This window comes from Schistocerca cancellata, chromosome 1 (genome assembly GCF_023864275.1).
Source record: "Schistocerca cancellata isolate TAMUIC-IGC-003103 chromosome 1, iqSchCanc2.1, whole genome shotgun sequence".
Classification (NCBI taxonomy): Eukaryota; Metazoa; Arthropoda; class Insecta; order Orthoptera; family Acrididae; genus Schistocerca; species Schistocerca cancellata.
Genome location: NC_064626.1, coordinates 979948532 through 979974732, shown reverse-complemented (window position 1 = coordinate 979974732; position 26201 = coordinate 979948532). Strand labels below are relative to the sequence as shown.

The 26201-nt window shown below is 44.3% G+C and overlaps 1 protein-coding gene across 1 annotated transcript in view; it reads right to left on the bottom strand.

Annotated features, from left to right (window-relative positions):
* The window catches only part of LOC126119508 (discoidin domain-containing receptor 2-like), a 306612-nt gene that overhangs the window by 265879 nt on the left and 14532 nt on the right, over nt 1–26201 (bottom strand). The window contains exon 2 of the mRNA XM_049915069.1: nt 4850–4987. Coding sequence (XP_049771026.1) covers nt 4850–4931 — 82 coding nt within the window. The 5' untranslated portion in view covers nt 4932–4987. The remainder of the gene's footprint in view (nt 1–4849; nt 4988–26201) is intronic.

Below are 26201 nucleotides of genomic sequence, written 5' to 3'. Positions count from 1 at the left end.
TAAACACTGATTCGTGTTTTCCGTCTCGATTCTCATTCTCGTAGTTTTAGTTTGCCTATATATTCATTCTACAAGTTGTAAAATCGCAGGAATGTAACAAAAGGAACACACAAGAATGCATTGTAGTGTAAAAATAAATAAGAAGTGAAGTTAGTGCATGAGAATGATTGAAATAGTAAGGTGTTCATAGACGTCAGTAAAAAAAAAAAAATAAAAAATGGAAATATGGTGCAACACATAAGCAATTTTTTAATCTTACAAAATTGGAAAAATACATCATATTTGCTAATGGCATTCTCTCTCTTTAACACTCAGGAAGTCTCAATTACAGTCGTATCTGTAGAACTTCTAATAAGAGTTTCGTGTGAACTACCAGTCATTCTTCTCTTTACTCGGTGTTCTTCATTGTCTAACATTTGCCAATACTGTGCGGCATCCAAGACCTTAGAGCAAAACCAGTTGTTAACTGCCCTCAGAGGACTTTGGGCTGCGAGGTTTCCTTTCAGTAGAGGCCCCCGTGTTTCCACCGGTGGCGTTGCCAATACCAGTCTTAAAGCGGACGGGCCACTTGGCTCACAAAAGCCGGCGTGTTGCGTAAAGCAAACCAGCTTACTGAATAACTGATGCTAAGCCCCAGGAAAGGACCGCCTTTTCCAGAGCGGGCGCTGCCTGCCGCCGGCTTAGGGTGACTTACGTAACGCTGTGTCCCGCCAGCCCACCGCCAGAGGCAAGGACAGGCTTACTGACCGCCGGATCGTCAGTCTGGGCCAGACCCTAGTGCCGTCACTCGGTACAGCCGCTGATTGTGAGAGATGGGAGAAAAGTGATTATAACGAACGCCTTTAATATTTTGCGTACTTCTCTGCCTATATTCGCAGTGATCCTGTCACTACAGAGTCTCACGTTTCTGCCGTCTGTAAAAATATTTTGGTTGACCAGCAAGAATACTATGTAATTCCATAAGTCCATCTGAAAACCACTCTATCTCTACAAACTCTTTCTTTGTACTTTAACTTGCACCCAGTAGATTTCGTTCGAGTTCTTTGAGCCTCTTTATTCCTCCAGTCCACGTCTTGTCAGTTTTCATGTGAATCCTACATTGTTCCACGTTCCTTCTTGAATAAGTCGCTGTCATGGAGTTCTTTATATTTGACGACATCTTTTTAAAGATCCCACCTATTTCGAACAACCAGGGCCCCTTCTTTTCGTTCTATAAAGTACGTAATAATCCGCTTGGTCAGACTAGTTGATCTCCCTCGTGCTTTATGTCCGAGAAACAAAAATTCCTCTTCTATGCTAATCCTTTTGTAGTATCTGTTATTCCTGGCGATGGTGGTAATCTGTGTTCTGTTGTAGCATTAAATAGTCTAAGAATATCATTTATACTAAATGAATAACCCATAATGAGATGAATTAAGATGTTAGCGATTATTTATCCACGTTTTGTAAAATGCCGACTTTCTCGTTCTTCTATATTGTTTTCATTTCCTATAGAGCTTACTAGGTGACGGAAATAAGGAAAAATAGCTGATGTTATTCATCCGGAGAAAGGCCAAATTTCTGAAATCTGAGGTTATAATTATGACCTTTACGGGAAGACTTTAGAGCCTTCGATGATTCTCATGTAGTACCAGATTTCCAGTTATGGCTTAGTGGCTACGTTGGTGCCTAAAGGTCATATTGTGTCATACAAAATTTAAGTGACTAACCGTAAAAGTATCCGGTAACGAAGAAAGAATTTTCTACTGCATAGGCTCTAAGGTAAGTGTAGTTATTTATTCTCGCAGTGTAACACTAGAAATTCGCAGCGGGTGAATGAGAGTATGACTGCTCTTATGGTACTGATATGATCCGTTCTGACAGTTATAGCGAATAACTCATAATCAGCTTGGCCAGTCTTTAAATTTCAGTAAAATACGTTTACAACAGAACAGAGGTTCCGTTTATCAAGCATTTTCCTGTTTGTGACCCACTCATCATAGTTCATAGTTTTATATGTTTTTAGTCACAGATAATAACGTCAGTAGATAGCCTAATTTTCTTCACTATCTATGATATATCTGGGATAAAATGGGTATCTGGATATATAACAAATAGAAATATTTAAAAAAAAGCTACTTTTATTTTTGTTTGCACCCATGGGATGCTGCATAAAAACGTATTTGGTTTTGTTTGCCGTTATTATGTACATACTGAATCGATCGCTTCGCCACTCTGCTATATTGCACCTCCAGCACTTGTTCACGTTCATCTGAGTGTGAGTTTACTTCAAAATTGTGGCCAATCAATACGTATAGGAACGACAGCTAGCTTCCAAATGCAAGCATTCTGTTACTATTCTGTGCTTCCTATGGGACTGTAAATGGTAAAATTAAGATTTAGAACTTTCAAACGAACGTGATGTTAGTTTAATTGAAGAGCCTGGAATTAATTACAAGCGGTTTGTTTGCCAATATGGCAATCTTCATTTACATTACCGATTTTAAAGGGCCGTTTACTTCACGATGACAATCATTTGTTGCAGTTTTCCTTATTTATGACACTTGAAAACAGAAGACTGAAATTTCAAAACAACGTGGCACTAATTAGTTATGCAACTGCAATGTACGTGGAAGAAAAAGCGGCACGAATAGTGTTTCAACTTCTTTCCACTTCTTTTCGTACAAGAAACTATATTAATACCATATAAAAAGGAATGTTAGTACCGAGAGCGTTATGTTAAACGTTCGAGACTATTCATCTTTCCCCATAAAGAGAAAAAAGAAAAGTTGCATGTTTAGAAATTGCTATTGACAGTGATGGGTAAAAGAAAAAAGAAGACTGATATTCATCATTCTGTTGATCATCAAATAATGAACTTGCCAGAGCACAATTTCCGATTGTATAAGAAAAACTTCATACAAATGGAAAAACTCTCTCTCTTTCTCTCTCTCTCTCTCTCTCTCTCTCTGTCTCTCTCTCTCTCTCTCACACACACACACAAAACAACGTGTAAGTACAGATATATTATATGTGCTAACTAAATTTGTACACGCATTAGGTAGTTGGTTGTTTTTTCTCTGCGTTGAATAATTTACCCAACAACATGTCACAAGGTTCAAATGGCTCTGAGCACTATGGGACTCAACTGCTGTGGTCATAAGTCCCCTAGAACTTAGAACTACTTAAACCTAACTAACCTAAGGACATCACACACATCCATGCCCGAGGCAGGATTCGAACCTGCGACTGTAGCGGTCGTGCGGTTCCAGACTGCAGCGCCTTTAACCGCTCGGCCACTCTGGCCGGCCACAAGGTCTACACCTGATACTTTCTGCATGATCATACTGCACCACTGAGTGGATTACGTTTGGCAGTATAGGCTAACCGTTTTGTGTCGATGCGTCCACACTTCAACACCTGACCTGCTGCCCAGTCGAAAATAAGCATTAATGGTTTGGTCTTGCCATAAGTACTTGGAGGAACTAACCAACCTAAAATCATACGACTTGTAATAGCTGTAGTTATTAGTTTGCAAATGACTTAAGTACTGACGGAATGTTTTTCAGTACACTGTCTCAGTCACCAATAAAACTATCTGCACTTATACCTGTTGGAGTGGCTCTGAGAAATCGTTTACAAGTCCAAGCAAATTTTAAGATGTAGCTGAACCCGTTACAGCGAGATGTGGATCCAGAGTTTGGTTCTAGATGGAGGGAGGAATGGGTCATATTTTCTTGCAGTCTCTCTCCCCATTCCTACCTCGAAGAATCTAACTTACTGTTCAAATAGCTTTTAACATGCCACAGATGTCTAGGTTATATTAATAATAAAAATAAAACACTTTAATGCAATAACTGATTTAAATGAGTGAGTACACTCCCTTAGAATAACTTATAAGAAATTTCATTTCAGAGAATTACAGCATTTGAAAAACATTTGACCAAAAATTTGAAAAGTGCGTGGGACATGAAGTTTATGTGAGAAATATAATTGTAACAAACTGTTACATTTTTTGACAACATTGAAACTTACATAATATAAAATCAGAGTGCGCTTTCACATTTGTCAACATCTTACATGGTGTTACGATTATGAACGCAGGTCTGCAGAATATGTGGGCGCATGAATGAGGGGAACACTTTTTCTGTCAATCATTTCCGCACACGTTCCAGACGCCTACTTTTGGTAATTTTTATTTTTCGTGGAGAAAATGTTTTTCCCTTTCTGCTCAGCTCATTCTACTTCCTGTGCTTCACCGGTTCTACACGTGGACTCTAAACGTGTCGGCATTGTAGGCAGTAGCATGTTAGCTTGTGAATGTTCTCCACAGGTGCTCCGGACGCAGGTCTGTCCATGTGGGCTTGGAATTTTATAGACTTCTTCGGCATTTTTTCAGGCTCTTCATTCTTATGCTGCTATATTCTTTACAGCTTATTTAAGAAATTGGGAAATATGTATATGTAAAGACATATAACCTTTTAGGAGAGGAGGTAACGTCCTCATTTGTGCTCCCCCTCCCTCCACCCCATCTCCCCAACCGCTTTGTACGATTCTTTTTACAACCCCCCTACGACAGGGACTCCGAAACGAGAATACAACACAATGTCGCTCTTTGAAGCCCAAAACAACAGAGCAAACGTTACCGTGATGGTGGGAAATCAACATACGCTACCTAATACTGAGACTTGTGAGAGGTGTAAATATAGTCCGTAGTTTCTGTGTTCTTGCACATTTACTGCCACTACAAGGTTCATTATGTTGGAAGATTTGTGAATCCTGTGTTGAGGACAACAGTACATACGCACCACAGAACTAAGCTCTCGACACGTTACCACACCTTGACATGGTACGCAGCCTCTCCACTGACCTTGTTGCGCCACTGCTGCTCCGAGTAGCGTGACCACCAGAGCCGTGGTCAGCTGCTGCTGCAGCTGCGCCGCCGGCCGCATACCCGCTACCAGCATCCCACAGCAGACAACCAGCCACCGCCTATGGCGCCACCACCCTGCAGCATAAACAGGATGGGAGATTAGCACCCATTCTGCACATATCCTGTCTCAGCAGCATGTCACAAAGTGACCTCAGACATTAGACACAGTAGATATTCGTTGTATGCTATCATTTCTCAAGTCCATACATAACTGTCTACAGGAATTGTAGTTATGCAGAAGTTGAAGTTTTACCACAACTGCCAATCGAAGGATGAGAATAACCACACTGCATGCCACACGTCTAATCCATTGTGCTCCGCTGAAGGCAGAACTGAGATTTTGAGCGTTTACAAAATCGAGATCTGACGGTGAATAAACGCAGGGGCCAGGAAATCCGTATAGATTGTCCCCTGTTTGGAGCTTTCATTAACTACGTCATGCTATACAGGTCTCTAGGGCTGTCATCACTGAGAAAGTGGCTAACAAACGAATACTCGGTTTGTTTATAGAACCTGTGAAACTGGAAATATAGCATCAGACTTTGGACAAATATCATCCACACAATTCCGAAGACGCCAAAGGCAGATAAGTGCGCAAACAATCGTACAATCAACAGCGCAGGCATCAAAATTGCTGACCGCTATAATATACAGGAAGGCGAGCACCTACATCTGCACTGACGTCACAAAAGCCTTGGGAAATCTCCTAATGTCGTGGAGGACCTCTTTTTTCCCGGCGTAGTGCAGCAGCTCGACGTGCCATTGGAACGCAACACCTCGCTGGAAGTCCCCAGCAGAAACACAGAGCCATGCTACCTCTACAGCCGTCCATAATTGCGAAAGTGTTGCTGGTGCGTGGCACAATTAATCGCTCTAATTCATGAGTCCATGAAGGGCAGCAAATGGGCTCCAAGTAGCCTAACATAAACATTTCCAGTTAGTGATCGTACCAGAGGACCCAGTCTATTCTACACTCCTGGAAATTGTCCCAGGAAGGGGAAACTTTATTTACACATTCCTGGGGTCAGATACATCACATGATCACACTGACAGAACCACAGGCACATAGACACAGGCAACAGAGCATGCACAATGTCGGCACTAGTACAGTGTATATCCACCTTTCGCAGCAATGCAGGCCGCTATTCTCCCATGGAGACGATCGTAGAGATGCTGGATGTAGTCCTGTGGAACGGCATTCCATGCCATTTCCACCTCGCGCCTCAGTTGGACCAGCGTTCGTGCTGGACGTGCAGACCGCGTGAGACGACGCTTCATCCAGTCCCAAACATGCTCAATGGGGAACAGATCCGGAGATCTTGCTGGCCAGGGTAGTTGACTTACATCTTCTAGAGCACGTTGCGTGGCACGGGATACATGCGGACGTGCATTGTCCTGTTGGAACAGCAAGTTCCCTTGCCGGTCTAGGAATGGTAGAACGATGGGTTCGATGACGGTTTGGATGTACCGTGCACTATTCAGTGTCCCCTCGACGATCACCAGTGGTGTACGGCCAGTGTAGGAGATCGCTCCCCACACCATGATGCCGGGTGTTAGCCCTGTGTGCCTCGGTCGTATGCAGTCCTGATTGTGGCGCTCACCTGCACGGCGCCAAACACGCATACGACCATCATTGGCACCAAGGCAGAAGCGACTCTCGTCGCTGAAGACGACACGTCTCCATTCGTCCCTCCATTCACGCCTGTCGCGACACCACTGGAGGCGGGCTGCACGATGTTGGGGCGTGAGCGGAAGACGGCGTAACGGTGTGCGGGACCGTAGCCCAGCTTCATGGAGACGGTTGCGAATGGTCCTCGCCGATACCCCAGGAGCAACAGTGTCCCTAATTTGCTGGGAAGTGGCGGTGCGGTCCCCTACGGCACTGCGTAGGATCCTACGGTCTTGGTGTGCATCCGTGCGTCGCTGCGGTCCGGTCCCAGGTCGACGGGCACGTGCACCTTCTGCCGACCACTGGCGACAACATCGATGTACTGTGGAGACCTCACGCCCCACGTGTTGAGCAATTCGGCGGTACGTCCACCCGGCCTCCCGCATGCCCACTATACGCCCTCGCTCAAAGTCCGTCAACTGCACATACGGTTCACGTCCACGCTGTCGCGGCATGCTACCGGTGTTAAAGACTGCGATGGAGCTCCGTATGCCACGGCAAACTGGCTGACACTGACGGCGGCGGTGCACAAATGCTGCGCAGCTAGCGCCATTCGACGGCCAACACCGCGGTTCCTGGTGTGTCCGCTGTGCCGTGCGTGTGATCATTGCTTGTACAGCCCTCTCGCAGTGTCCGGAGCAAGTATGGTGGGTCTGACACACCGGTGTCAATGTGTTCTTTTTTCCATTTCCAGGAGTGTATATAAACACACCACAGCCCATTATGGAGCCACCACCAGCTTGCACAGTGGCTTGTTGACAACTTGGAGGCAAGGCTTCGTGGGATCTGCACCACACTCAAACCCAGCGATCAGCACTTACCAAATCGGGGCTCATCTGATCAGGTTACGGTTTTCAAGTCGTCTAGGGTCCAACCGATAAGGCCACGAACCCAGGAGACACACTGCAGGCGATGTCGTGCTGTTTTCAAAGGCACTCGCATCGGTCGTCTATTGCCTTAGAACATGAACGCCAGATTTCGCTGCATTTTCCGAACGTTCGTCCCACATTGATTCCTGGGGTTATTTCACGCAATGTCTCTTGTCTGTTATCGCTGACAACTCTACGCGTATGGCGCTGCATACAGTCGTTAAGTGAAAACTGTGTTGTCCGCGGTGAGAGGTAAAGCCTGAAATCTAGTGTTCTCGGCACAATCTTGACACTGTGGATCTCGGAATATTGAATTCCCTAACGATTTCCGAAATGGAGTAGTCTGCAAATTTTCTTGCTTGTCTTCTAAGTTGTGTGTAATTTTCCATTCAGCACATCTCACTTTGTTTAATATTGTGACCAGTAGAATCAGTTTCTCCTGCTACACTTGTTAATCCTAATTTTTCCCGCATTATTATTTGGTTGGTGCTTCGTATGGTTCTTCTAATGTTCCTGCTTTGGTCGTAAAGTGTTGTGTAATTTAATTTTTGAGTCATATCTTTGTGACTTCTGTCCATCACATGACGTTGCATAACGAGCCTTTTTTGTGCAGCCTAGAGTTCCAAGTTGCTACAACTTCCTGGAAAGGCTCAGAAACTATAATGAGAGAAGTGCCTACCTGGTAATTCTCACAAGCCAAATAAGATCGTTGAACTCTTTATTTAGGAGTCAATCACGTTATGACATAAGACCTCCCCTCGTAGAGGCCTTCAGTGTACTCCTACCATCTATTCATTCTCTCCTATGCACTTGAAGTGGAGTAACTATTGCACTCATAATGTTGACACTTTCGCTTTTAATTTTAGCGAAGATAGTTCTGACTTTCAATGGACTGTAAATAACCGCCAATCTATTGCAAAATACAGGTTTATTACATCCTGACCATGGTTTCGGCAGTTTCAAAATTGCATTTTCCTAGGTTTGAATCACCTAATTTCAGTTTCTGATGTGGAAGTCGATAAATCTGTCTAGTGTATGCGTGTGTGTCATTCACTTAATCATATTTTAAAATACATGATTTAGAAGTAGTAGCCCTCTACTGTAAGCTGCGTCGTCTAAAACTTTTTAAACTACCACACATTTGACAATGGATCCAAGAACGTGTGATGAGGCGCTAACTCCATTAACTCTGTACGTGGCGTACTTACGCTCTGTAGGATCCGATGTCACGTTTTTTGTTTGAATGTCGTATGTATAGAAATGTTTCAAGTGACACACTACATTTTTTTTGATTGAAATTGTAATATTTTAAAAAGTTTTAAGACAAAGCGCTGGAGTAGTGAGCTACTAATTTTAAATTTGATATTTTAAAAGCAGTCAAATGCATGACACGCACATGCACTGGACATCCGGTCGATACGATTTGAAACGAGACACGTCCTACCAGACAACACATTTCCAGTCATCAACAGTCCAGTGTCGGTGATGACAGGCCCAATCGAGGCGTAAAGCTTTGTATCGAACAGTCATCGTGGGTACACTAGTGGGCCTTTGGCTCCGAAAGCCCACATCGATGATGTTTCGTTGAATGGTTCGCATGCTGACACTTGTTGATGGCCTAGCACTGAAATTTGCAGAAATTTGCGGAAGGGTTGCACTTCTGTCACGTTTAAAGTTTCTCTTCAGTCTTCGTTGGTCCCGTTCTCGCAGAATCTTTTTCCGGACGCAGCGATGTCGGAGATCTAATGTTTTACCGGTTGCCTGATATTCACGATACACTCGTGAAATTGTCGTATGAGAAAATCTCCATATCAAGCTTCTGTGTCCTGTTGCTCGTGCGCCGACTATACACCACGTTCAAACTCCTTTAAATCTTTATAACCTTCCTTTGTAGCCGCAGTAACCGATCTAACAACTGCGCCAGATATTTTTTGTCATACATAGGCCGACCGCAGCGGCATATTCTGCCTGTTTACACATCACTGTATTTGAATACGAATGCCTATACCAGTTTCTTTGGCGCTTCACTGTATATTGAGTGTTTGTATTTCCGCTTCCAGATTTTCTAGCTTTTCTACAACATTCAAACTTCTGACAATCCAGGCTGTCCCATCGTTGGTTATTCCATCATTTTCTCAAAGTTACCTCCCCTTGGCAGCCCCCTCCCAAAGATCCGACTGTGGGACTAATCCGGAATCTTTCGCCAATGGAGAGATGATCACTCTTTCAATTACAGCGCTACATGTCCTTAGATTATATTTTTCAATATACAGTTTTCCAAGTCCATTTGTGTAATAGCACCATTTTGAACTGCTGATTCACCCTCCTTTTAGTGGCAAGAAGTTACCCGAAAACCTGTACGCTGCTCCACTCTCTTCGCATGGCCGTCGGTAGAACGAAGGTGACTTCTTATACCGTGAGTCTTTGGCGTCCGCAGCGGTTGATTTTCTTCTTTCTTATTTTTATCTGTTTTTTCTTCTTTGAAGGGAATGGTCGAGGGAAAAAGGGGAAGAGGAAAAAGAAGATATCAAATGCTGGACAATATCAAAGGACACAAATATTCAGAAATGAAAAGACTGGCTATGGACAGACAAAAGTGGGAGACCTGCCGTAAGGCAGTGTACCATAATACTACTCTTCTTTGGTTTTTCCTCTGATTGATACAGTTCATCATTGAGAGAATGCAATTACATCTTAAAGAACTGTGGCCTTGCCCTAATCGTCCACGTTATTTACTTACCTTCCGAAGTTGTTTCACCGCGGAAGATCGTAACACAGTCCATCCTTCCAATCGTCGTGCGAACGTCGAAATGGCAGATATTGAGATAACCGATCGCGGAATTGAAAATCAGCTGCACTCGCTTAGTAGTGGAAAGGCTTCAGGACAAGATCAGATACCTGTAAGATTCTATAAAGATTACGCGAAAGAACTTGCTCCCTTTCTAGCAGTAACTTATCATACATCGCTTGAGCAACAAAGGTTACCTAACGAATGGAAAAAAGGGCAGGTCATTTCCGTTTTTAAGAAAGGTCGTAAGACAGATCCACACAATTATAGACCTATATCGTTGACATCAGTCTGTTGTAGCATTAAGGAACATGTTTTATGCTCAAGAATTATGACGTTTTTGGAAAGTGAACAGCTCCTCTATAAAATTCGATATGGATTCCGCAAACAGAAATCCTGTGGAACTCAGCTCGCTCTGTTCCTCCATGAGATCCACAGCGCAGTGGACTACCGCTCTCAAGCTGATGGCTTGTTCCTTGACTTCAGTAAGGCATTTGACAGTCACGCATTGCCGTTTAATGAAGAAAATACGTGTTTACGGAGTATCGGGGAAGAACTGCGATTGGATTCAAGATTTTTTGCAGATAGAACTCAACATGTCAATAGAACTAAATTGACAGTGGTAAAGGTAATATCCGGAGTACCATAGGGAAGTGTGATAGGACTGTTACTGTTCACAATATTTACAAACGATCCAGTAGAAAGCGTCGGATGCTCTTTAAGGCTATTCGCAGATGATGCAGTTGTTTAGAATTGATGAATGATGCAGACTCTGGCAGTTGACCCTGGACATAATGTAAATGTAACATATTGCGCATGCATGGGAAAAACAGATAGGGGCAAAAGCAGACACAAGACTCAGATTCATCTAAAGAATCTTAAGATGTAACTCATCCACGAATGAAGTGGCAAATAAGGCGCTTATTCGCCTGATTCTTTAGTATTGTTCATCTAGCTGAAATCCCTATAAGGTAGGACTATTGGAGGAGATAAAGAAGATCCAACGAAGAGCGCCGCGTTTCGTCACGGTTTCGTTTAGCTGGCGAGAGAGCGTTCCTGCCACTGGCAGACGTTACAAGAGAGACATTGTGTATCATGGAGAGATTTACTATTGAAATTTCGGGACAGCACTTTTCAGGAGGAGTCAGGCAAAATTTTACTTTGCCTCCCCCCCTCCCCCCTCGCCACATACATCTCGCGTATTGACCACGAGGAGGAAAATCGAGAAATTAGAGCCAATACAGAGGTTTACCGACAATCATTCTTCCCACGCACTATTCGCGAGTGGAACGTGGTTGGAAGGATCAGATTGTGGTACCGAAAGTACCCTCCGACACACACCATTAGGTGGCCTGCAGAGTATGACGTAGATACAGTTATCCTACGACGTAGTTTAGTTGCTTGTTCAGTGTCGCATTAGACGAGATTTTTCGTATGCGTAAATTTCGGGAGGTAGAACGATGTTACACTTCATGTGGAGAATTTATTTGCAGGCATGATGCTGTTTGCTAATTAGTGTCGCCGAGAATTAGTAACCTTCTCGGTTGCCGTCATAACTGGAGCTTTAAATCTCTATATATTTATACATGGAATGTGATTTATGACCTGAAGTTTGATGATCGTGCCGCTCGGAGTGGACGCGCGGTTAAAGGCTCCATGTCACGGATTGGGCGACCCCTCCCGCCGGGCATGGGTGTATGTGTGTGTTGCTGTTAGCCTAAGTTAGGTGAAGTTAGTTTAAGTAGTGTGTAAGTCTAGGGACCGATGGGCTCAGAAGTTTGGTCCCTTAGGAATTCACACATTTGAACATTTTTGATGAGCGTGACGCCATTACCCACATTAAAATATTTCTTATGTCCTCCTTTTGCCTCTCACCTACAAGATGACACCGTAGGGATCGGAGACTTGCATCTTGTAGAGCACAGTCAATAACGTAACAGCCGTAACCCAAGGTCATTTCTGATGAACCGTGACTTCGCTAATTTCCTCATATAAAAGGGTGAAAACCGTGTGTCCGTCGGCTTGTCACCTACAGTAAATATGTTTGCTTATTGCTAATCTTCATTCGATCATATTCGTCCAAGAAATCTTACTATAGAGCCGTTACTTCACTGCCACATAATTTGATCATTTGATATGACTAGACGTCATTTTCTGAAACATACGTCACCTCAAGTATCAGAGTGGGTTTCCTAATGACGCTCTTCTTATAGAAATACAGGATGTACAATACATTCTAAAGACTCGGGCCACGTGCTGAAGTCGAGCGAACGCTGCGTCCGTGTACTAAACACCACTAATATAGCAAATAGAAGTCTCCCTTTCCTAACGAATTGTCTTTCTCTTGCAGCAAAGATATTAATTTATAGAGGGTTTAACTAATATATGATTTTACAACAGTTCAATTTTTTTACTTTGAAGTATCACCCCGCCGTCCCACAATTCTACAGAGAGCGTGCAAGCTGTGTCGTCGTTACAGACGCTTCTCCGCAGCTCAGATGGAGTAATATTCGATAGGGGGCGCTAGTCTTGGCAGAGGCCCTCACGCAGCAGTGAATTATGCGCACCTGCCTCCACGCCTACTTCAGGAATGAAGTCAGTGACGTACACCAATCATCTCCATTATAAAACTCGTATGAAGATTACAAAATGATTTTTAGCTCAAATATCAATGCAAGATGTCGATGTCATAGGCTGCAAGCCCGAAAACTCCGGTGAGATTCATTTGTGTTTAAGTGTTTTCCTTTCATTGTTTTGATGAAATCCTCCCACAGTTGGTATCACGGGCTCCGCTCCACTGGCTAACGTCTTCCAACGTACTGATTTTCCCATTTGGCTTTAACATCCGTCTACTTCCGACGCGTTGTTTTGTCACGTTTCTTTGCCTAGCCTGCCGTCGCAAGCAGTAAATCTCTACTTAAACGAGACAAATTTACATATCCTTATCCAGCGGTTTCTTTCACGTATGAAAATGGCAATCAGTAGGCATACAAGCGACGATGAGGACTTCTGGGATGAAGAGAATACAGAAAAATTCACTGATGAGAAGGGGCCAGAATAAGAATTATTGTGAAACTTCCTGACAGATTAAAACTGTGTGCCGGACCGAGACTCGAACTCGGGACCTTTGCCTTTCGCGGGCAAGTGCTCTACCATCTGAGCTACCCAAGCACGACTCACGCCCCGTTGCTAAGCCATGTCTCCCCAATATCCTTTCTTTCAGGAGTGCTAGTTCTGCAAGGTTCGCAGGAGAGCTTCTGTAAAGTTTGGAATGTAGGAGACGAGGTACTGGCAGAAGTAAAGCTGGGAAGACGGGGCGTGAGTCGTGCTTGGGTAGCTCAGATGGTAGAGCACTTGCCCGCGGAAGGCAAAGGTCCCGAGTTCGAGTCTCGGTCCGGCACACAGTTTTAATCTGCCCGGAAGTTTCATATCAGCGCACACTCCACTGCAGAGTGAAAATCTTGCTCAAGAATTATTGTCTTCTATGCGGTAATATAAATCGTAATGAATCCGAGATCGGAGCTGAACTAGTGACAGTTGTTGTTGTTGGTTGTTTTTTGGGGGAAGAGACCAAACTGCGAGGTAATCGGTCTCATCGGATTAGGGAAGGACGGGGAAGGAAGTCGGCCGTGCCCTTTCAAAGGAACCATCCCGGCATTTGCCTGGAGCAATTTTAGGGAAATCACGGAAACCTAAATCAGGATGGCCGGACGCGGGATTGAACCGTCGTCCTCCCGAATGCGAGTCCAGTGTGCTAACCACTGCGCCACCTCGCTCGGTCTAGTGACAGTAACGTACAATCTGTCTGAAAATAAAGCGAATGCTTATCGTGATGCTATTATTACACTCCTGGAAATGGAAAAAAGAACACATTGACACCGGTGTGTCAGACCCACCATACTTGCTCCGGACACTGCGAGAGGGCTGTACAAGCAATGATCACACGCACGGCACAGCGGACACACCAGGAACCGCGGTGTTGGCCGTCGAATGGCGCTAGCTGCGCAGCATTTGTGCACCGCCGCCGTCAGTGTCAGCCAGTTTGCCGTGGCATACGGAGCTCCATCGCAGTCTTTAACACTGGTAGCATGCCGCGACAGCGTGGACGTGAACCGTATGTGCAGTTGACGGACTTTGAGCGAGGGCGTGTAGTGGGCATGCGGGAGGCCGGGTGGACGTACCGCCGAATTGCTCAACACGTGGGGCGTGAGGTCTCCACAGTACATCGATTATGTCGCCAGTGGTCGGCGGAAGGTGCACGTGCCCGTCGACCTGGGACCGGACCGCAGCGACGCACGGATGCACGCCAAGACCGTAGGATCCTACGCAGTGCCGTAGGGGACCGCACCGCCACTTCCCAGCAAATTAGGGACACTGTTGCTCCTGGGGTATCGGCGAGGACCATTCGCAACCGTCTCCATGAAGCTGGGCTACGGTCCCGCACACCGTTACGCCGTCTTCCGCTCACGCCCCAACATCGTGCAGCCCGCCTCCAGTGGTGTCGCGACAGGCGTGAATGGAGGGACAAATGGAGACGTGTCGTCTTCAGCGACGAGAGTCGCTTCTGCCTCGGTGCCAATGATGGTCGTATGCGTGTTTGGCGCCGTGCAGGTGAGCGCCACAATCAGGACTGCATACGACCGAGGCACACAGGGCTAACACCCGGCATCATGTGTGGGGAGCGATCTCCTACACTGGCCGTACACCATTGGTGATCGTCGAGGGGACACTGAACAGTGCACGGTACATCCAAACCGTCATCGAACCCATCGTTCTAGCATTCCTAGACCGGCAAGGGAACTTGCTGTTCCAACAGGACAATGCACGTCCGCATGTATCCCGTGCCACCCAACGTGCTCTAGAAGGTGTTAGTCAACTACCCTGGCCAGCAAGATCTCCGGATCTGTCCCCCATTGAGCATGTTTGGGACTGGATGAAGCGTCGTCTCACGCGGTCTGCACGTCCAGCACGAACGCTGGTCCAACTGAGGCGCCAGGTGGAAATGGCATGGCAAGCCGTTCCACAGGACTACATCCAGCATCTCTACGATCGTCTCCATGGGAGAATAGCAGCCTGCATTGCTGCGAAAGGTGGATATACACCTTACTAGTGCCGACATTGTGCATGCTCTGTTGCCTGTCTCTATGTGCCTGTGGTTCTGTCAGTGTGATCATGTGATGTATCTGACCCCAGGAATGTGTCAATAAAGTTTCCCCTTCCTGGGACAATGAATTCACGGTGTTCTTATTTCAATTTCCAGGAGTGTATTTTCGATTTTCTTTTCCACAAAAGGGACTCGTGTATCTTCAAAGGGCTCAGTCAACAATTGAATTCGAATTTTTCAGCTCGTTTATACGATTATCAGCGATATTGTTGTATAACAATGCGCGTACAACAGCGAAAATACAGAAAGTTACTCCACAAACGAAATATACACTATACCACTCGGGGAGAGATGTTTCGCCAGATAAAATGAAGTTATATCTTGGTGCGATACGTATAATGACTCTGAAAACAAGTTGACATAGGGAGGCTACCGAAGACTGCATTGACCGTATCCCATTGTCAATGGATGTTTACTCCAACTTAGAGATTTTAAGGTGTTCTTTTACGATTTCTCTGGGTGAGGGGAAAGGGGAAGGAGGTGGAACAGGACTAGCAGAAAGTTAGACGTGGAAACAATTAACTCTCTCGTCTCTGTACACCCAGAAGTGCTCAGTAATGTTTAACTTACATACATTGTCAGTAATTTAGTATTCAAGGACATTACACTCAAGACAAGTAAATTTCATTTACAGGCGGATTATTTTTGAATATATGCTCATGTGTAAGCTAAGTTGCACTTGCTCGCCTATCATTCAGAAGTTTGGTTCACACACGGACAACGTTTTTCAACACATTCAAAAGTATTTTATCCACTTTCAGTATGCATCACATGATCCTTCTTTCTATATTTTGGTTTTACCTTTGGTCATGTCTGAATTTACAATTCGTACTTTGAAAGAATTTCTTTTTTTTTTTTTTTTTTTTTTTTTTTAAAGCAAACCTCGCTGCTAAACTTACAACTTGGACTGCTGTGGATGGTGAAACACATTCATCGCAGACTTCTTCTTCATACAGCGCTTACATTTCTTTACACTGTAAAAACTTTCATTGAGTTCTCTAATCCATTAAACATGTATGCTTTCGTTAGCGTCGTCTTTCTCTTATTTGCTATTGTTACTCGTCAGGTAATTACGTCTTTGTTGAACTGACTGTCGATAACATATAATTAGGAGATCTGATCTTTGTGACAAATCACTTTACCGTTACTGAGAGTTCGGCTAAGAAGCACATTAATTCCTTGTACATTCGCTCAATATTTCAGTTAAAATTTGTTTTGAAATTTAGTTCGTTGTTAAAAATTTTTTGAGGGCTTTCTTCTGACAGAACACCGACTCATCCGAAGAGTTGAATATGTAGAAATTCTCCTGAGACACGTTTCGTCTTGATGATTACTGTTGTAGGTACTTCCTACACGTGACGGGAAAAGTTGAAACTGACGGCTATAATTCTAAAAGTACCGTAGACCACGCTTTCCTATGAGTTCAGATTAGCAACAAATGTTAAGTCGAACCTGACAATAGTTCTAAGCACAGGAAAGCTGTCAAAATGGACGAGACGTAAATTTACAGGCGAATATCAAAGTCGAAAGTACCATTTACGTACAGTGTCTCATAGGGCGCTCAAGTACAGCAATCAGAAAAGATAACAGTACAATTTATTTCCTAATGTACTTGAAAGTGCAGTGTCTACAAAAGCTATCTTAAGCTGCTGCATGAGGCTCAGAGGTTGAGATCAGTTCTGTCAGTGGTATGTATCCTGAGAGTGGCAGTAACGCGATTTTGTGCTCTGCAGAGCGACGTCTTGCTACGTCGGAAAGTTTCCATTGTCTTTCCTCGGGCCGCAAGAGTCTTTCTCCAGTTAACTCGGTCGGGTGAGTTTCTCGAACTCTCCGACGAGCAGCTGCGTCTGGAGCTGTTCCTATCCAGGGTGCAATCTGCGGACGGACAGCCGATTTTTCTCGAACGACGCTAGAACTGCAAGAACTGCTAGAACTGCAAGAAGCCGTCGGACAACAGGATATGGTGAAGTAACTAAACAGATATTTTCATAATTACGTTACAAGTTAACTGCCTGTCGTAATACACAAAAAAAATTGAAATGCCTTTCATAACCAAATCCTGTTATGCAACGTAAACTCGCTAGGCTAAGACGCAGGGAGACGTACGAGTCATACAGTATTTGCGACTATAAACTACTGCTCTCTTTATTGGTTAATAACAAGTGAAAATTGAAAAAATAAATTCAAAATTTTATACTTGAATTTAATATTACCCAGTCCTTGCTTGAGTTAGTCGAAAATCTCGAATCTAGTTCCACATCCCTATCAACAAAGAAAAATTAGATTGCATTGCCGTATCAGAAAGATACATTATCCTTTTTTTTTAATTTTCAGGTAAAACATGTTCGATTCACAGCTCTACAGTTGAATATAATACAGGGTGATTCAGGAGGAAAGGTACATGCTTTTTCGGGTGATACTACTGATGATTCTGAACAAAGAATCTCTAATAAATATAGACCCTTTTTTTAACCGTCTCCGGGTTAACCAATTAAAACAGCTAGGAATGGGAAAGGTGCAGGTGACAATAAATTAAGATACTGTTAGGTTATAGTTTGTTTCATTGTGTACGTTTCCTCATAGAAGATGTTCAAACAGTCCACCGTCAACTTCAATGCATATTGCTGCTCTTGTAGAAAGGTGTTGTGTCGCCGATCGGATCTCAGTTTTGAATTATTTTACCTGTGCACAAGCATGTGAAATAAGAGCAAAAAATTCTTCTCTTGTGTCCACCCTGTGCTTGTAGATGTCACTCTTCCACCACCCCGACAAGTAGTAATCCAATGAAGTAAGATCGGATGACCTCGGTGGCCAAGAAATGACTCCACGATGAACGACCCAGCGATCAGGATACGTTGTGTTGAGATATTCTGGCAGTACGGAATGTATAGGAGCTCCTTTCATGCTGGAAGTACTTACGAACTCGTGTTGCCACAGCGATATCATCCACGTCTACTGGTAACACATTTTGAAGAATCTCAAGATACCGTGTCCCGGTAAGACGGTTATCTAAAACAACTGGACCGATGAGTTGGTCATCAATAATACGGCACCACACGTTGACTGCGAAACGTCGTTGAAAATTCGTTTCCACAGGAGCATGCACATTTTCATGTGACCATACATGAGAGTTGTGCGTGTTGTTGATTCCGTTGTGGGTAAATGGCGACTCTTCGGTGAACAGAATACGTGGAATTAATCGGTCATTGACAATGATCCACTGATAGAACTTTTGCCGGGCGGCAGCATCTCCTTCATGCAGATGTTGTAAACTCTGCCGATGAAAGGGATACAGACAGTGCTCGTGTACTGTGTGTATCCCTCGTGTTTGTGCAATACCAAGTTCGCCAGAAATTCTTCTAGAGCTAGTAGTAGGGTTGCGTTCTACTGCTTGAAGAATGTTCTCAACTCCATTAAGAGTTTGTTGTACGGGGCGTTCAGAGACAACATTAACGCTGGGAAGCGTACCACGCTCACGCAATGCGTGAATCACCCTGCTGAACATCCTGCTATCTGGCACTCTGCGATTCGGAAATCGTTGTTGGTATTCTCGCACAGCAGCTCTGGAATTCCCATTGGACAAACCATAAACAAACACCATGTCAGCATACTCTGCATGTGTGAAGATCCGTGGCATTTTCACTGCACAAAACTGTATTCATTGTTCACGTAACAACACTGTAGTAACGTGCACTATGACAAGCACTGTCGGACTGAGACTTGAGGTGAATAACTGCACCATGCGCAAGTGAACTGCATACTGACACGGTTAGTAAGGACAACGCTACACTTTTCCCGTCCCTAGTTGTTTTCAGTGGTTTACTCAAAAACGGCTAAGAAAAGGGCATACGTTTATTACGAGTTTTTTTGTTCAGAATCACCACTAGTATCATTCCTTGAAGCATGTATCTTTCCTCCTGACTCACCCTGTATATGCACGGCGTTTCAAAGACTTTGCATCAAACCTATAGGCGTTGATAGATCGCGTGGTGGAAACAACATTTATTAGAAACAAATGTTGGCTGCTGCTTCCCAGCAATATCTAGGTGTCGTTTTGTACTGGTTTCGCCACCTCTCAGGGGCACAACGCATAGTCTTTCTGTCACGTGCGTGTGCCTTTGTGTCTCCTATAATTCTGTCATTTGCTCGGTATGAAATAGAGGGAGACTGAGCAAAATTAAAGTTCCTGTTTCGCTTGTACGGTATCTTTCTCCACTCAGCGACAGTCGTTCTTAATGTTTCCTTGATGGAAGTCACTCTATCAGTTAACTGGAACAGGTTGTGTGACTCATACCTAGTTAGTAGACCCTGCCTGTTTGGTAAAATACAGACGTACGGGAGCCAGCTAATACCAAAGGACGCGTATCGTCGCTGGGAAGCATCGGTGAACATTTTGTCCAACAAAAATTGTTGACCTGAAATATCACCCCTAGCCGTCTGACGAAAATGTTTTGAAAAATCTTCACAAATAGTGTGATTAAACCGCTCACTATCCGCAAATGCCTGCGTGCGCTGAAAAACATTGATCTCGTTACACAACTTCTTGCTGTTTACAAAATTGGATGTGAGTTGCCATTATTAATGTGGTTGTTGTTAGCACTGTTCACTTAGTGAACGTACAAGGTTCATAGACACATATTCGTACTTAGTATAGCAGCGAGACTGAGTTTGTTTTCAATCGCTGTGTATAATCATATAATTCTACCTGCTATTACATTCCACTTGCGGTTGAACAGGTGCACATTTTCTACTCGGTCAAAACGTTATGACTACTGCTCACAGCAAGACTATGTGCCTTCTAGTGAAATTATGTGCACACACGCAGTAAGAAATGTACTTGCGGAAAGTAAATATTCTATCGAGTGTAGGGGTCGCAAAAAAAGAAACCGTCTGACATAAGCGGCTTTGACGTCGAGAATAAGACCCTCGGAAACGTTGATGCTCGATGTGTCTTCGCGTGCTAGTGTCGTTAGTATGAGAGATGACACGGTTTTCGACGTGATGGTGGTGAATCGTCCACTCCGTAAAGAAGGGTAGGTGGCGATCTATGGCAGATGTGACAACACAATACCACACTGACGCAGCTACAAGTATATCGCACTTAGTTAAGCATACATTGTTGGACATGGTGCTACGAATCAAAAGAACTCTACTCAAAACAATATCGAGATTGGATCGTGGATCAATGGAAAAGTGTCGCATGGTCAGGTGAATGAGTTTCTTGTTACAGCAGATTGATGATTGCGACTGGTTTCCCCTTCATCCTACCTAAGGGTCCTTTGTCCTCCATGAGATCTTTGGTAGAGTCGAAGGTACCATGGCAACTGTGGACTCGTATGCGTTATTGCGCAGAACTCGAATCCCTTCAGGCCAGACGTCTTCCCTCAAGGCGATGGCATCTTCCAGCAGGGTAGCTGCCGTGGCACAAAGCCGGATTCGTGTTGTGGAGGTGTGAGAAGCATGATAGTGAAAGTATGTTCATTTCTTCTCCACCACAATCGCCTGATCTAAAACGGATTGAACACAATGGGTGTAAACTCCTGGCCCTTCAAACCACCGGCCCGTAATTTACGGGATTTTTGTGACCTGTAAGTCGAATTTTTGTGCCACATACCTCTAGAATGCTCCCCAGGACTTATCTAATCCATGCCACCCGGAGTCATTTACGAATTGAATTTCAAAGGTGCACCAACACGCTATTAAATTTAGAGACTTCACGTCGGCGTTTTTTACTTCACCGTGAGGTTTAAAGGCACACCAGACTAACATTAGTAGCGACTCCCCAGGAGTCACTAGGCTGATGCTGTATGATATCGCCCCAAGTCTTGGCAAAGACTGAAATCGTGAAAGTCTCTCATTCAGCTGGAGCAACTCATTATTACTTAAATCCAGCAGAGTTACCGAATTGCGGAATGTTGTTTGCTTCGTTTCGTCTACTATTACAAATAATCCTAGACATATCTACTGGATAACGATTGAGTGAGGTAGTGGACTTGTCAAGTTAGTATAGAGCAGTTTGACAAAGCAGCCTTCTGAACTCAGGTTTTATCACCTTAGCAGACAAGAGTGTCCGTAACATATCTATCACGGGCGCCTTGTCACGGTTCGCGCGGTTCCCCCTGTCGGAGGTTCGAGTCCTCCCTCGGGCATGGGCGTGTGTGTTGTCCTTAGCGTAAGTTAGTTTAAGTTAGATTAAGTTGTGTATAAGCCTAGGGATCAATGACCTCAGCAGTTTGGTCCCATAGGAACTCACCACGAAATAAATACCACGGAGAAGCAGAAGAAAGGGCAATTCTTAGCCACCAAGAATTTCGGATTAAATATCGAGATTCTCGTTCGAGGTGACCTGACAGAGCGGGCCCGGCTTGTGGTAGGAAAAAACACGACAAATACGTCACAGAATATCTTTCGGCCTGAGGTACACCCCCCACACATTTTCGGTTAAACGCCGCATTGTGGCATCGGTACACTCGACGCCTTGCAACAATTGACAGGACGCAAAATCGCAACTGATCGAACCACAGGACACTATTTCAAGCCTGAGTTTTGTGTCATTTGGCCGACTGCAGTCGTGCAGCTTTACGTGCCGCGGTGACCAGTATTTTTCGTGATATTCGACTCCATTATAAGGTAAGACATGAAACATCTAGTGTCTATCGCTTAGGATACTCTTAAAGACCATTGATTTTATGCCGTGTTAAATCGCTGTGGTACACGCGTTGACACCAGGAACAAATTGGGTTAACTTCATTTACGTTGCGGTCATGGGCACCTGTAAACACGACAATTTCTTTCTGCTGTACTGCAACGTCTCCACGTCGATCAGCGTTACTGTAATGACGTCGTTCAATCGACTGCCGTGATTTAAGTCGGCAGAAGGAGATCACTTGACCGTCAGGTACTACTTAGGCACACTTTAAAATGCTCTCAAGCGACCAGTGTACTCGGGTAACAACCTGTCGTCCGGAGAGCTTAGTAACATCATAATGTTACATGTACCCTTACAGTGGCCACGAGCGCTCTGTGTACGTGCTACAACGGTCGCCTATTGTATGTTTTCACCATTTGCATATTACGCCGTCAAAACCACAGTCAAGTGCAAATCCAAAGGCCGGCTTGTCAGTAACGTAATAGATTTAGAACCGAACGCACTATTACTACGATCACCAGCTTACAGCCAGGTCAGAGCTAACCTCCTAGACGGAGACTGCTGTTACTTATAAAGGTATCGACTATTTCAGAATACTAGTATTTATACAGCAATCGAATATTCCGGTTATACAAATATTACAAATACAATACGAGTGTATTTCAAAAAGAGTCCAGAAATTATGAATTCCAAGCAAAAATAATTACCGCATATCGGATTTGGACCGCCGATTCACAGCACGCCTCCCGCTACACCACACTGCATGTATCAAAGCTTTTGGAAGAGGGTACGAGTCATACTACCGCATTAGTGCATGTAGAAAATAGAAACATGTTTCACATATACTATTCTTACTACCATTTGCATCTGTATTCTTTTTTCGGGAGTAGTTTCCTAATGTGTATATGTTCAGCACCTACACGAATCCCGCCCCTTCTTAATCCTCAATTACACTGGCGCAAAAAAAAATAAAAATAAAAATAAAAAATCGCAAAACCGTAAAATAATTATTGCAAAATAATGATATTTCTGGAATATATTTGTCTCCGCAACATATTTAAGTGATTAACGTTACAAGATCACAGGCTAATGAAAGCGCGAGATAAGCCACTGCAAGTGTGAAATGCTGGTACATCAATAACCAGAATGCTGAATACAGGCATGCAAAAGTGCATTCATTGTGTTCCGCAGCTGCAGGATGTTAGTTTGTGGGATGGAATTCCATGCCTGCTGCTCTTGGCCGATCAATACTGGGGTTAATGTTGGTTGAGACTGATGCTTGATTTGTCGTCAGATGTTCCTTGAGTGTTCGACTGGAGATGGGTCTAGTGATCAAGCAGACGAAGGCAACGTGTCGACACTGTGTGCAGCATGTTGGGTTAAAGCAGTGGTAAGTGGGAGAGCGTTGTTATCCTGTTGGAAACACATCCTCGTGTACTGTTCATGAATGACAGGACAACATGTCGAATCACTAGACAGGCGTACAAATTTGCAATCTGTGTGCGTGAGATAATAACTAGAGTCTTCCTGTTGTCGTACGAAACCGCAACCCAGCCCATAACTCCAGGTGTACATCCAGTGTGCCTTGAACGCAGACAGGGTGGTTACAGACCCACAACTCCCCACCTTCTATCATCATTGGCACAGAGGCAGAACCAGATTTCATTAGAAAACACAGGAGACCGCCACTCTGAGCCCTCGCTTGACACCACTGAATTCACAAATGGCACGGTTTGGGGTCAGTGGAAAGCACAATACACTGCGTCTGGTTCGGAATTGTTTTGAAGCAAGCAGTGTGTAGCACACTGACTAACATCAACTCACTGTGTCTAATATCAAAGGTAACTAACGCTCACGACTGTTGCACCTTGTATTTAAAGCAAACATGATTTGCAAACTCATACTAGAGCTACCAGCGTGACTTGCGTGAAATACACACATCAAAAATGTTTTTCATCACCTCGGTTCCCAGAAATCCGTAAGACAGACATTGACTGTGGATATTGTATCACAGTTCTTTTGACTGTTCAGAGATGTTACTAAACACGGCCAAAGATGTAAACAACCATGAATGAGCAGCGCCTATTACACGGAGGGGGTCCGACAGCCGATCAGTTCCAGTCATTCCACCAGGAAGGAGATACACGGCTCGTGTTGTCCATAGGTTATCTATGCCTAGGCGGTCAATACCGAAGATAGATCGCGTCCGCATTGTTACTTTGTGACAGGAAGGGCTCTCAAGAACGGAAGTGTCCAGGCGTGTCGGAGTAAACCAAAGCGATGTTGTTCTGACTTGGAGATACAGAGAGACAGCAACTGTCGATGACATGCCTAACTCAGGCCGCCCAAGGGCTACTAGTGCAGTGGATGATCTCTGCCTACGGATAGTGGCTCCGAGAAACCCTGGCAGCAACGCCACCGTGTTGAATAATGCTTTTCGTGAAGCTACAGGACGTCGTGTTACGACTCAAACTCTGCACAATAGGCTGCCTGATGCGCAAATTCACTTCCTACATCCATGGCGAGATCCATCTTTGCAACCACGACACCACCCAGGGCGGTACAGATTGGTCCAACAACTTGCCAAATGGAACGCTCATAATTGGCATCACGTTCTGTTCACTGATGAGTGTCGCATATGCCTTCAACCAGACAATCGTCGGAGACGTGTTTGGAGGTAACCCAGGTAGGCTGCACGCCTTAGAGACACTGTCCAGCAAGTGCAGCAACGTAGAGGTTCTCTGCTGTTTTGCGGTGGAATTATGTGGGGCCGACGTACGCCGCTGGTGGTCAGGAATGGCGCCGTAACGGCTGTACGATACGTGAATGCCATCCGCCGACCGACAGAGCAACCATAACGGCAGTGTATTGGCGAGGCACTCGTCCTCATGGATGACAATTCGCGCCACCGTCGTGCGCGTCTTGTGAATGACTTCCTTCAGGATAACGACATCGCTCGATTAGAGTAGTCAGCAAGTTTTCCAGACATGAACCCTATCAGCAATGCCTGAGATAGATTGAAAAGGGCTGTTTATGGACGACGTGACCCATCAGCCACTCTGAGGGATCCACGCCGAATCGACGTTGAGGAGTGGGACAATGTGGACCAACAACGACTTGATGAACTTGTGGATAGTATGTCATGACGAATACAGGCATGCATCAATGCAAGAGGGCAAGCTACTGGGTATTGGAGGTACCGGTGTGTAGATCAGTCTGGACGACCATATCTGAAGGTCTCGCTGTATGGTGGTATAACATGTAATTTGTGGTTTTCATGAGCTGCAAAAAGGGTGGAAATGATGTTTATGTTGATCTCTATTCCAATTTTCTGTACAGGTACCGAAACTCTCGGAACAGAGGTGATGCAAAGCTTTTTCTTTTTTATATGTGTATGAATAGACTTCATCTTTCGGAGATATAAACATGCCTACCAACTTTCTTATGTTGCACAACTCATTCTTGTGTTGCAATTTTTTCCCGTTAGTGTATTTGCTGGATGTATTCCAATCTCTGTCTTCCTCTACAGCTTTCCTCTCTAAAGTTCCTTCTAGAACAATGACAGTTTAACACAGGACCTGTTCCTTCTTCTTTTCAGTGTTCTCCAAATGTCCCTTTCTTCGCCTGTTCTGTAGAATACCTTCGCATTTCTTGTCTTATCAGCAGCTGCTTTTTATGTCCTCCTTGCTTTGATCCCCATGGGTTACTCTACGCCCAAAGTACCAAATTTCCTTAACTTCGTCTGCTTCGTTGCCACCTATTTTGACGTCAGATTCCTCGCAATTCTATTTCTGCTACATGTCATTACGTTTTTCTTTTTCTGGTTTACTCTCAATCCACATTCTCTACTCATAAGACGGTTCATTCTATTCAAAATATCTTGTAATTCTTCTTCATTTTCACAAGGTGATCTGAATGTCACCGTTTCGCAAATTGCACGCCATTGATACCTATTTTCCAGTTTGTCATCAGTAACTGATTTATAATAAAGCTCCTGTAGTTTTGAGAGCGTATAACATATGATGGCATATGTTTATACAGGACAGGAGGAGCTCTATGTGGCCCCGAAAATATTTCAAGCACTTTAACATAGATAACTAAGTACACATCACCTTGTTATCTTTGTATGTTTAATTCATCGTATTGTCCC